The 13,528-nt window shown below is 54.2% G+C and overlaps 1 protein-coding gene across 3 annotated transcripts in view; it reads left to right on the forward strand.

Annotated features, from left to right (window-relative positions):
- Positions 1 to 251: 251 nt before the first annotated feature.
- spir (spire type actin nucleation factor) overlaps positions 252 to 13,528 on the forward strand; it is a 175,920-nt gene continuing 162,643 nt past the window's right edge. For all 3 annotated transcript variants that reach the window (XM_077646220.1, XM_077646221.1, XM_077646219.1), the window contains exon 1: positions 252 to 580. In XM_077646220.1, coding sequence (XP_077502346.1) covers positions 322 to 580 — 259 coding nt within the window. In that variant the 5' untranslated portion in view covers positions 252 to 321. The remainder of the gene's footprint in view (positions 581 to 13,528) is intronic.

Below are 13,528 nucleotides of genomic sequence, written 5' to 3' on the forward strand. Positions count from 1 at the left end.
TCACGGGCATTCGTTGCGAAACCGAAACTCAGCAGTCATCGAAACCGGCTCTGTAGTTATTTATGCTTCACGATATTAAATACACAATAGTCGTTCAAATCAGCAACGCGGAACTGTTCATTGTTTTTGCGCTGCAGTGAGCAAAGCAGAGGTCTAATTAGCGCACGGAGAGCTCTGTCAAGCGCGAGAAACTGAAGTGCCAGAAAACGACTGCCGCGCACCTGGCGGCGCGAGCGTGCGTGCGTCTCGCATTTGCAGTCACCCGCTGTCAGCCGTTGCAGCTGCAGGTCGGCTCTCGGCGGCATTCATTCAGAACGAATTATGGCGTCGGAGGATGCAAACGCGCCGAAGTGTGATCTCGAAGGCGATGGCTGTGTCCGCTTGTCGTCGATCCTTGAAGCCTTCGCTGCGCCCATCCGCGAGGAGCAGGCCTGGGCCATGTGCTACCAGACTTCTAAGTGCATGTGCAAGGAGTGGATGGCGGACAACCGCGGATGTTATTGCCTGACAGACACCAGTCAGCTGAGGATCCACAAGGATGGCAGCGTACACAGTACAACGGTGCGCGATTTGGGTCCGGGTAAGCGACAGCTTTGCGATTTTATTTCTAAAAAGCTCTGTTCATCTCATTATATTAGCGATATACTAATGGCCAACGTTAGTGACACCGTCTGTGGTCTTTTTATGGCCGTTTTTAGATATCGATCTGATGCTCCTGTAAATAGAAAGTAGAGTGGTGGCTCGCTCTTATTCTTCTTGTGATGACCTGTCGATGACTTTTACTCACCAGTTTCGTCGTCTTTTATCATGTAGTGTTTGTCACTAATTTACCACTGCGCAGTGTTTTTTTTATTTTGCGCGAAAAACATTAAGCCCAGGTTGAGATACCGCATCCGACTCGCCATCCATTGATGCCAAAGACACGAGCGCACATCTCCGTCTTTGAAGCTCGCTTGTTTTTGAATCTCGACCTGCATTCAGTCGCGTATCTATCATCAAAGCTGCGGATCCATCATATCAGTGCTCCGGCTGCTCGCTGTTCATGCGTTAAAGTTATTTCCGCGAACGTAGTGTGTGTGCTCGCGTCGGCGCCCACAAAATGCGGAGGAGGCACTCTGAGCCCACGTTCAGCATGGCTCCTCTTCGTTCCTGGCATTTTTCAGTGCTCACACCGTCACTTAAGCGCGGCTGTGTCTAGTAGAAAACTGCTGTGGACAAAATTAGCCGCCACGTTTAGGCACCAACCAATGGTTTAGCGCACGCGTGATGTGAACAGGTTTCCGTTTAAGCTTTCTTTTCAGTTTTGATCAGTAGCTACACATCACACTTTTGATGCGGACGAAAAAGGCACTGTTTTTTTTGTTGGTTTTTAATAACAGTGTGGATTACTAAGCACAGCAAGGATTGCGCTGTCAGGTTGAGCACAAATTATTGCTTTCATGTTGCATATTGTCAGTTCTTCGGAACGCTGAGCGATATGTAGAGAGGTTTTGCATAGTGTGATAGCTTCGATTTGTACAGCCTGGCATTTCTGCATGCCCAGGAATTAAGTCATTACGCCGTACTTCTAAACACAGCGGAAGGTTAACGATAGTTTTGCGACGAGAACTGGATGGCGGTACTCGAGACTTTCAGGATTATGGTTCTTTTAGAATTCTGCTGTCATCGACACGCATAGGAAGGGAAATTTTTTAGCAGGTATATGTTTCTACAGACAATGCTTGCGCTGGAGCGAAGCTGCATAGACATGCAATTTGCCTGGCAATTGCACTGTAACAGCTATAGATGAGCTGCGTAAAGATATTTGACTTCTAGAGCACAACGCTCTAGACAGGCGTGCTGACATGTAGCTTTCAGTATTCCTCGGGCTACTGCACAGAATACAATAGCTTGATTTCCCGCGTAGCTGGTCGCTTTAGCCATTGTGATCAGCCGTGAATGTTCCTCATACCACCTTCCTTGGTCACTATTATTTTCTTTTTCTTAGTGTGAAAATGCATCTGTGCCTTGATTCCGCCAGGCACTGTTCAAAGCTGCTTACTTACACCTGTTGCGCCGGCTGTCAGTGGCGCGCACGAGGAATCGAGACGATATTTTGCTGTGAGAATAATCACAGCGGGACATGCGCTGCAGTTGAATTGTTTCGGGCTTTTCGGTGCGAATCACGGCCACGTGCCGTTAGTGGGCTGCGTGGCGGGGTAGCACACAGCGCCCGGCGGCCCTGTTGGTCGCGATTCGTGACCACGGCGTAGCCGTCCTAGGCAACGCCGAGCAGCGTTCGCCGGCGGCCGAGCGAGCCTTCCGGGTTTGCCGAATGCTGCGCGCGAAGGTCGGTCACGCGTCGATCGATTCCCGCGGTCTTCCGTATTCGGGCTCGCGCATATCGAGCCACCTTGGCCGCCGCGGGCAGACGAGCCCCTGGGCGCGCCGGCTCGGTGGGTGGCCCAGTTTCTCGGGCTGCCTAGTGCGCTGTCGCTGAAATTCAGGCTCCTCGCTCGCGGTTCCTTGCCAGGGTGGTGCACGCCTACACCGGGCCAGTCGAGCTGACCGCTGGACCAGCTTCTCGCATGGGTTCGTTAAAAGGGATGAGGTACTTCTGCAGTTCATTGCTGCGCTGAGGAGTAACTAAGTGATGCCGACGGTGAGTAGTGGAGATATCGAGCTAACTCTTCCACCCCCACCCATGAAGAGCCCACAGCAAATTGGTTAGAACAGAAATGCGGTTTTCTACCGGGCGAACCGTGTGTGGCACTGCCTTGTCGAACGAACCCTTTGCCGTACTAGCTGTCGCCTCCCTCCGTTTTCGATGACGGCGGTGTCATCTTCTGTGGGCGCTGCTTTGTTCTCGAACATTACACAGTGCTGCTGCCACAGGCTCCGTTACCGCCGGCGGCCCACAATGCGTCGCTTGCCAGCCGTTATCAGTCCACCGGTTGTGATCGTGACACGCTTGTTGGTGCCCGTGCTGTGTATTGAAAGGGGGCCGCCTTGTGGGCCCGTAAAATACTTGCAGGTTTGCTGCTGCTCGAAGATGGCCTTTCGCGTCAATGGAGTGGCGTGATTAGTTGCCTGCTGGCGTCGCTAATGGCGCCAAGTGACTGCCCTTCCCTTGAGCTCACGTTTCGTTGCGGTCTTTCGTACGGGGCGACAGTACTGCTGAGTCACGGCCGGAACTGCCCCTCCGCGCGCCGTGGGCGTTCTCGGAGAGGGGCCGTGCACAATCCGCATTACCCACGGTCGTCACAGCGAGCGAAAGGGCCCGCGGTGTCCGAGCTGCCTCTCAGCCTGGCGTTAGCCCGGCAGACGTGCGGGACGCCGGGAGGAAGGCACTCGTAGCCGTCCCTTTGGCGACCACGGGGCAAACGGGTCGCTGTCTGCCACCCTGCTTCAAGTTCGGCGACGATGTGACACTCGTGAAACCCCCGGAACACTTTACGTGCAGGCGCGAGAGCTGTGGTATCGCCATTTTTTGATAAGGTTGTGATTAGCTTGCTACTGAGAACCGAGGCTCCAACGTTGGAGAGGGAGAGAGAAAACGCGACCACAGATGTATACATAAAGCAGATAAATGGGAAAAAAGGCGAAGATAAGGTGCACGCAATAACACGTCTAGACCCCGTGAGGCTTGTCCTCGGACAAGACAACAAGGCTAGCCCTTTCAAGCGCTGCTCGTCCTTTCGATTGAAATGGAATATTCCTCCCCCCTTCGTCGGTTGCTTCAGTTTCAAGAAAGGCAGTTCGTTAGCGTTGCAGCGCAAAACACCAACGCGTATTTTTTTACACGTGTGTAAGATTGGAATGTCAGGACTTATCAAATACACTGGCGGGGGATTGCGTAATCACTTTGTTTCGTTGGTGCACACGACAATCTTAATTTATTACTACTGGCGGCAAAATATCTATGCATGAACAAGGCGACGCGCTACCAAGCTCATTGTTTTGTCAATTAACATTTACTTTGTTCGCATTAAAAACGGCACTCTGCGATATGAATGATGGTAAATTCGGCTGAAACAAAAAAAATTACTGCTAGGTGTAGCGCACTTTGGAAGTAAATGCTGCGATTCGGCTGTATTCATTGCGCACTATCTTTGTCATAGGCAATTGATCGGCAGGTTTTGCTTCTTAATCGTGTAGCAGGGCACTTATGGCAGCCGTTAAATAAATCGGTGCTAGGTAAGGAGAAACCTTGTCCTCACTTTTGGGACCCTTTGATCTGTAGGAGTGCCGTAAGGGGCTCCACAATATACGGCTGATATGCAAGGCCCTTTGCTCAGCTGGCAAAGGGGATGCGTGGCTTCTTCAAACTGAAGAAATCCACCCGGCAAGAATATAGTCAACTTTACATAGGAGGGAGATAAGAGGTAAAACGAAGTTCTGCTCGGCCTTTCACAGTGGCGTTGGTCTCGCATACAGTTAGGCAAGGCAGCGAAGGACCAACTAGAGTTTTGGACGTAAGATATGCGGGAAATGGCAGGAAGGGTTTAGTCACCGAATGGAAGGAGGTTATTGCTCTGCCGCACTATGTATTCGAATTTCTGCAGCCGGAGCGACCACTGTGGCAGCATGCCCAGGTATTGAGGAGCGGATCCCAGCTGTCGTGGCACGTTTCTGAGTGCGTTACTAGCGACTCGAAACTGTCATTAAAAGAAGTGTTGAGAACACCTTCAGATTCTTTCAAATATACCCTGGAATGTCATTTGCAAGCCCGGGAAAAAGCTTTATAGTGTAGGTCACCGTTCACAAAACGTCAGAATTGATGTGCGAAATAACAGCTCTCCGATTGCGATATCACCGGCGGCTGGGGCGCGTGCCCTTATAAAAATGGTCTGTAGACAGTCTATAGACTTCGGATTGACTCTGTTGCCTTCCTATAGATATTTATTTTTGTATTTTCATATTCTATAGACTGTCTATAGACAAATGTCTACTAAAAGTGTATGGCCATAAATCTATAGATTGTCTATAGACTGTCTGTAGGATTTGTATTGCCTATAGACTATTCTTTAGGGTTTGTCTGTAGAGAGTCTATATACTTTATAGACAGAAGTCTATGGACAGTCTATAGACTGTCTAAATTTTTGTAAGGGGCAGGCCCATCGCTGGTGAGGCCCAGCGCTTTGCAGCGTCGTCCATGGCGACGCCCGGCTTCCCGCGCAAGTTTTGTGAACACGGAAGCCATAGAAAAGCTGCCTGTATGCTCCCAATGGGGTAAACCTTTTCGTGATTTTCGTGGTCTGAAATCTTGTGCGGGAACCTGTAACACTGCCCGCTTAGCACTGTACCTTCAAGTACTTCTTTCTTGCGCTCTATGACAGAACCATGGTTGCTCTAAGATTGCTTGGAAGCGTCAGGATTTCGCTGTGAGCCTCTTTTGGCCGGAATGAGCGTCTGACCGCCGTTTCGTTGGTCATGAGAGTGTCCAGTTACAACTCAAGGACGAAGCGACGAATGCCCCACAAAGGACCCCCCTCCCCCCTTCCCTAACCAACGCGGTCGACCGCACTGCACCTACGAAAAAGCTTCGAGCACGCCCGCTCTTGCATATATACATAGTGGAACCAGTCAGGGTTGCTCAACGGGCCAGTGAAAACTTGCACAGTGAAAAGGTCACAACTGGTTCGATTATCTAGGTTTATTCACCAACGGTTTCAGACGGTGGACCGTCTTTCATCAGGGTTAAGTCGAATGAATACACAGATGTGCGCATTTACGGTCCTAAATGCAGAGGGAGAGGAGGCACTTTCTCTCTCTGTGTGTGTCGGCGTCCACTAAGGGGTAAGGAGAATGGATGTGAAGCAAGTTAAAATACAGAGGTGACAGACATGCAGCAGAGCTGAGAGGGTTGGATTTTCGCCGAGAAGACCTAAGCACCGTTCTTGCTTAGGTCTTCTATATATATATATATATATATATATATATATATATATATATATATATATATATATATATATATATATATATATATATATATATATATATATATATATATATATATATATATATATATATTAGCAGACAAGGTAAAGGAATTGAGGGGCCCGTTTGACAAACTTATGAAGGGAGCCAACAGTCACCGAAACCAAGGTGCATAGGGGAACGTTATTTTTTTTTAATGTGTTGTGCTTATGAGTGGGATAATAATACTTAGATTAATAAATCGCTTAAAGTAATTTTCTTTAAGCGATTAATTAAGGGTTAATGCTGAATTATACGGAATTTTTCATTCCTGACTTTACATTCATAGACCACTGCAAGTAAGTACTCATCCCGCTCCTGGCGCAGTAGTGCAGTAGCGGTTAAGCGATGCGCCACTGCCCTGCGATGGCAGGTGCTGCCGCCGGTGGGGCTTCTGAGACCCCGGTTGCTCTTCCCGGGGAACCTCTCGCGACCAATCATTCGTTGGACTGACACTTGACAAGGTGGGCAGGTTGTTATGGCGCCACAAGGTCACGTGACCTGGGCGGCTCACCTAGTTTGCCGGAGAGGCTGGTTACGGCTGCGAGGCTTCAAGCGGTCGCTGACGCCGGACAATTTTTTTTCCCCGCATGGAGGTCCTTGCGTTCTCGCTTTAAAACCGCTACATATTCGCGGGGTGAGCGCTGCACGCATGGGGACATGTAACTGCTGCTCTCGCAGTTCGTGCTGATACATTTTTGCAGGTTTGCGCCTCGTCACTAATCCTCCACTTTAGCGCTTAATTACGTTCTTCCTTTTTTGTTTTCCTCTCATGTGGCTGTCGTGTGCTGTTTGTTATGTTAAAGCACTCGCCGAGAAATGCACGTGGTCGCTCCAGTTGGCGGTCCATTCGAAGCCTACGTAACAGAGCACAGGGCAGAGAAAATACACGACGCAAGCGTTGGGGCTCATCGGTGCGTTGTGATTTTTTTTTTTGTCGTTTGTGCCGTTTTGCGCTTTGCTTCATGTAGGCTGCACTGGTAAACATCAAACAGCACTTGTGACAGTTATGTTTACTAAGAGGCGTTTGCAGCTTTTAAGGTTCTTCAGAGCCTCTTGCAAAGGGCGTTCTAGTAGAAAAAAAAAAATATGGCTTTGGAGACCGCGTCGGCTGCGTTTTTATGGAGGAAAAACGCTAAGGCGCCCGTGTGCTGTGCGATGTCAGTGCACGTTAAAGATCCCCAGGTAGTCGAAATTATTCCGGAGCCCTCCACTACTGCACCTCTTCTTCCTTCTTTCACTCCCTCCTTTATCCCTTCCCTTACGGCGCGGTTCAGGTTTCCAACGATATATGAGACAGATACTGCGCCATTTTCCTTTCCCCCCAAAACCAATTATTATTATTATTGGGTTGTCACATGTCAAAATAGGGAGTGATTACGGTGCATTATCGATTGCACAGAAGACTGGCATCCCCGTCACATACCTCATTAAATAATACGCAGGCATTTGCGTGGAGACTACTCCAAATTTACACATTCTCAAACCCGGTCCCGGTAAACCGTATTTTACCGGACGTTAGATCAGGTATAGATGTATAAGCTGCGAGTTGAGAGGGTGCCTCGACCACATAATTTGGGAATGCCCCCATTCTGCATGAAGGGCATATAATACAGATAATTGAAAAACCCGGGATACCCTTAAGCCCAGACCCTGAGCTCCAGCTCCTCCTGGTCCGACTGGCGTCTGCGTCTAGGTGGCGCCCCCTTGGCCTTAGCGCCGATGGGGCCGGGGACGCCTTTTCTGTTGGAGAATAAAAGGATATTCACTCACTCACTCGCGATGTGTCGGGGAGGGGGTGGGTTGTTGGTGTCGCGCATGTCACGTTCGTTGAGCTGAGCTGTTGAGACAGTGTTTGCAGGCGCTTTTCTACGCGATGGCAGGGGCTTGCAGGGCCCGTGTCGAGCATTCGAGCCGCCGCCGGGTGACGGAAAAAGCCCTTGTGTAGCTGGTCGAAGTTCCCCTTGTATTGCTAAGAATTATTACATTATCGTATCGCATTTAATTGTGTTGAAGTTCAGATTAGAGTTTATAAGGAAGCATCCCGAGATGGAGCGAGCGATTTCGAAGGCACATCGAGGGCCTTGGCGGAATAAACGGCTGTGCTCGAGGGAAGGGATAAAGTCTCTATATAAGGAAAAAAAAGAGCGCACTTCGCGCCTGTTCGACATGTGCGTGGACGGGGAAGGCAACGAATCCGTTCGTGCGTCCCACAGGCTGTGGTTTCAGTTGAACCGTGCTCTGGCGCCAAACGACGTCGCGGGCAGAGGGAGCGGCACTCCCTGCTCGCGTTCGCGCCGGGGAAATGCGAGCGCGCTATTCATCGCACCCAGTCAGTGTACTGCTGCTTTGCAATGGGATTATTCTCTCTCTCTCTCTCTCTTCTGCCGGCGACGTCGTCTAGTCTGTCCCTTGGGCTCGGCTTTATACCGCCTTCTTTTCGGGAGAGAGCATCGCCGTTCGCTCCGGAGCAGTTTTGCTTTTTTTTTCCTTTCTCGAAAACACTGCCACTGGGATCGCCTCGGGCCAGTCAATACACTGTTCGGATTTCGCCCGACGAATGCGTTCGTATCACGCACCGTCGCTGCCCCGAGTGGCGTACGTCCTTGTGCGAGCCCGAGATTTACGCCCAGATTCCGCCGAGCGAGCGCGCCCGCCCGCCGTAGTAAATCTGGGCGAGCGGCTGTGCGCTAAAGAGCTGCCGCTTCCCGACGGTGCACCACGCGAGAGAATATGTTTCGAGGGTGTCCACGAGTCGCTAGCGGGGCTCGCGGCGCGACCCTGGCGTTTCGCCGGAGCTGTGCGCGAGACACTCGCGTGCTGTCGGCCGAAGCGCGCGGTGAGCGTCGGCGGCCGAACTTACGAGCGAGAGAGCCTCCTCCGATCTGGTGGTGCGTTGGATGCGAAGTGGGTCGCGCGGCGAAACGGCACCTGTCCGCTCGTCCTTGGAATTGATTGGAAGGGCGCCGCACGTAACACGCGACCTCTCCTCGCCTGCGCAGAACAAAGGGAGCAGGTGCGGGAGTGCCACTCGCTCACGAGGACGTCCTCGCGCCGTGCAAGCCCGCCGTTTTGCGGATGTCTCGGCTTTATACCCCGTTTATTATCAAATCGGCCGCCGCATTATCTTAACGTGGCTCGAGACTGTGCGAGTAGAGGTCGCACGTTTACCGCTGCCGATTTCATTGTGCCGCGACCCCAGCCGAGGGATCGTGGCTGCCTCCGCGTGCGAGCCGGGAGGGTGCCCCGCTGCGTCGCGGTTCGCGACTCCGTGGGAGAAGCGCCGCTGTCTCGGTTTTTCGCGCGGCGACCCGGGTGCGGCCGGATCGTGCGAAACGCGCGCTATCGGCGCTGCTGCCCCTTGGCCGGACCGCCGATCTAATCGCGCAAACGAGGCGTCGTGCGTGTCCGAACACTGTGGTCCCTTTGTCGCCCTCCGGGAGCCTTTGTGGCCTCCCAGCATCTGGGACGCGAAAGCTCCGATGAGACTGCGCTCCGCCGCTATCGTGGGCGTAGACTGGGAGTCCACTGTGAACTGGCCCGCGCCCCGTTCGGACATTGGCGCCGTTTTACGTGAGGGACAACTGTAGTGCGCGCTGCAGGTCGTAGCGGCACGTGCGTGAGCAGCGTCTGTTCGGTGCAGTGGTGGGCACAAGTCCCCAGGCTGCCCCGTAGTCCTCGTGGGTGTGCACGAGACTTCATTTCGAGCTCCGGTGGTGTCGTATGTGACCCCGCTACGCGACTAAAAAGCAGACGCTGTGGCCTGGGTATTTCTGACCTACTCTGTACATGCCCTTCCGTGCTCCTTCGGAGCACGAGACGGGAGAACCGCATCGCGCGCGCAGCTTGTCTTCGTCTCAGCAGCCTGTCCCGGATGGCTCTCGCGGTCCATGGGAGGCGGTGGTTCCGGCTGGCACCGTGGCACGCGAAAGTGCCGTTGGCATTGTCTCGCGTCGGCCCCCGTGCCGATGACCGGCGCTGGGAGCGCACCTTAGAGATGGAAATTGCGCGCCTTTCTCCGGCCATAACAAGATCGGGCTTTTGTGGCGGCATTTAGGCGCCATTATTCGGCGGGGCCATTGAGCGCCCGCGAGGCGTTCAACTCTAGCCGCTCTTGGCCTTTGTCTGGCGCCGTGGGACGGCGGTAGCCTCTTTTTCCTGCTGCCAAACGCGGGGCTCCTCATTTAGGTCGGCTTGGGTGGGTATCTCGTCGGGGACACACGGTGGCATGACCCCTGCGCTGATGGGGGGGCGCCATCCTTCGCAGGCAGGACGACGAGGATTCCAGGCGCGCGCCTGGAGGGAACCTGCGCCGTGGTCTGTGGTGCAGGTTCAACTTCGCCCTTTTCTATAAGTTTCTCGTTCGTCATCGTGATCTTGTGGTTTGCGGCGTCGCTCGCGGTGTCCTCGAACATTTCGCGGGCAGAACGCGAAGACGTACCAAAATGTGACATCCAAGGCGCGCTGCTTGCGATAAGTGCTCTTTCGACGACCTGGGGAGCTCGCGGAATAACTCCGTAAAAGAAAGCGAAAAAATGTCGACGTGGACAGCGAGAGCGGAAGCTTGCCCAGCTCTTGGAGCTGTGTGCAATGTTTTTTTTTTTTCTTCTGAATGCGGGCGCACGGTTGGTGGCGTCGCGGTCACCTCTGCGTCGGCGGCGCGGACCCTGCCCGTTATCGCGCGCGCAGAATCTTCACGCATGTCGGAGCTCCGTGGTGGCCGGGGCTTCCGGAAGCAGTGCGCGTCGCCGCCGGCCGGCTGCACGTGGCCGCCGCGTGCAGGCAGCGTCGTTTGGCGGCTCTGCGCTTCCGGTGGCCCTCGGGCGCCGGCCGCGGACGGGGCCACTGGGCCAGAGGCGTGCTGGCCGATGCTTGGGGCCGGTCGCCGCGCCAGTGGCCGCCCTTTCTCCGCCGGCTCCCGCGTTCCGCCGGTGACCGGCCAGCCCGACGCCCGCGGCAGAGGCCCCGGTTATCGCGGGGCAATGCGCGGCAGCTGCTGTCTAGACCGCCCGCACGACTCTCGCGAGTGCGGCTATCATGGATCAAACAGTCTCTCGGCAGGCTGCGTGCTCAGTCTTTTGCTGTCGCGCGATTGGGCCCAGGGCGCGCTTTCTGTAGTCGCCGACCGAAAGAAGACGGCACGATGACCTCGACCCTGTTGCGAGTGCGCGAGGGAGTTGACATCGAAAATGGCCACTACACGCTCTTTTTTTTTTTTGTTGCTGCTGCACAGTGGTCAGCTTCGTTGTTGTGCGCCAGGCTGCTAGTCGGGAGGATGCCACTATTCATTACGGAGTCGTTTTTGCGTCCTCCGGCTCGCGGCACGTCACTTGGCTCTCGAGTGTTCATTATGTCGCTGTGGCATTGCGCATTGCCGGCAACGAGCGGCGCGTCACTTTTGGTGGCCGTGCGCACGCTCCGTGTGAATGGCAAAGCTAGTTGATTCGAGACCTAACCTTGTGCAATTAGCAGGCAGTTTTTTTTTACCCAATACACGCTGACAAATGGGGAGACGTCGGCACCTCGTGTTGACCCGCCGATACATGCGACCTTGGGCTCAACACGTGTGCCGCCGCCCGCAGACTTAAAGGAGCATCGACACCAAATGCTTCATTGCGTGTTTTCTTCATTCAAATGACGTGTTAGCCATTAGTATACATGCCTTACGTGACCTAGAGGTCAACTGCACGTAACAGCCATCGTCCGATTGAAGAAACCGGAACAGCTCGAGTGAAGAAATTCAATCAATGATTGTTTAGCGACCGTAGGCAACGCGGTAATCCATGCAACGAAAGTTACGTGTCCACAGTCTTTTAACACGAATACCCGAGCGCGTGGCTTAGGAAGCTTGGGTCTGGCGTTAGCGCTGCGGAGCGCCGTCCACGCTCGGGTGACCCGCTAACGTCAGCCGCCGCAAACACACCGCGCAGCGTGGTCTCGGATCCAGCTCCGCGAGGCCCAAGCCACGCTCTCTCGAGCATTGTTAGCGGCCGGCAGCGCAGCCCGATGAGCACCCGTTTCGGTTTTTCCTTGTCTGTCCATGTGTGTCGGAAGAAATACACCGTCGCGTTAATGCGCAGGGCACGTGTACACCGATGCTCGGCGCTCTTGCAACGGGGCAAGCAATGCACTGACCGACAGTCACTCACGTCGGCGCGTTTTGGCAACTGGACGTTGTCCGAAAGAGGACGCTGCTCCTTCCGCCGTTCGCCCGTTGTCTCAGAGGCGGCACGCGTGCATTGCCTTCGCAGTGTCCGCCTTGGCTCCGTTTGCGCGGGAAGGAGGGGGGGGGGGGGGGGTGTGCGATCGGCGACGCCCGCTTCCCTCGGTCCACGTGCCTGTCGACGGAAAATGGGGAAGTTTCGCGAGGGGGCGGAGGACACCTCGTTGCGAGCGGGAAAAAGAAGCGACAGTCTGTGTGGCGCAAATGTGGGCCTATGTTGACGACCCCCGCCGTCCCGAGCGTCGGGTGTTCCTCGTTCTCGCCTCGGAGGACAAAGAGAATTTCTTTTTCTGGGGGCGATCGGCTGCTCCGCGGCCTTCCCGTCGATGCCGCCGCCCTGGGAACCGCTGTGTGTGGTGGCTTTGTGTCTCGCGCACTCGTGTACTTGTTTCTATAGTGCTTCCAAGCGGTCATTGGAATGGCGACGTCATTCTTCCGGCGCTCGCTAAATTTCAACGCGAGTTCGTCCTTCGGGTTTATCTGCCAGCTGACGCCTGCGCTTAGAACTGCCGAGGCGGCGGTGGTTGCCGTCAACAGCGGCTGACCAGCCCTTGCCCGTCGCAAGGGAGAAGATGGCGTGGAAAGAGAACTTCACTTCAGATTCTCGAAGATGAAATTCAACGCTCGGCGAAGTGTGCCACCATGCAGTGGAACATTCCCAGGAAAATGAACTGGGAGTTTTGCTAGCCGTCACGTGCGCCTAATTTGGAGGAGAGACTGAGGGGCGCGAGATTTGGAGAAACTGCAGCCACCGCGAGTGCGAAAAAATGGCCGCTGCTGCTGCTTTCACGCGCCACGGGAGTCACGGCTGAACCCGGCGCACCGCGGTTGGCATAAATAGAAGTGCGGCCGTGCGAACCTAGTCAGCCGCCTCGCTCCGCTGGGGATCCGAGTTTTTTTTTTTCCCCCTGAGTTTGGGCGTGCGGCGCCGCATGTGTTTCATTGTTGGCGATGCCTGTGGGAAAGCACTTTCGGCTCGTCTCTCTTTTCACGGAAGCCGACTTTGTTTTTGGCTTCATTTGCCGCACCGTCCTCATTTAGAAGGCGCGAAGAACCGGCGCTTTGGCAGCGGATCCAGCTGCCACCGTACAGTGCGCGCGTCGGACATGTCTCGCAGCGGCGCTGCAGAAATAGGAAAAGAAGAAAAAAATAGGCACGAGGCGTCCTCAGCACTCGGCATTGCGGGATTTTGGAGTGGGAAGTTGGGTCGGACTTCCGCACGGAATGTATTTACCAGAGATGACACCGAAATCGGTGCGGGTGATCGTCGCTCGGGTGGCGGAACGTAGGCGTTCCTGACAGAGCTGAGATGCGACCGCGCGGTTGCAACCTTTGCGGCTCTCTCAA

This window comes from Amblyomma americanum, chromosome 1 (genome assembly GCF_052857255.1).
Source record: "Amblyomma americanum isolate KBUSLIRL-KWMA chromosome 1, ASM5285725v1, whole genome shotgun sequence".
In the NCBI taxonomy this organism is placed as follows: domain Eukaryota; kingdom Metazoa; phylum Arthropoda; class Arachnida; order Ixodida; family Ixodidae; genus Amblyomma; species Amblyomma americanum.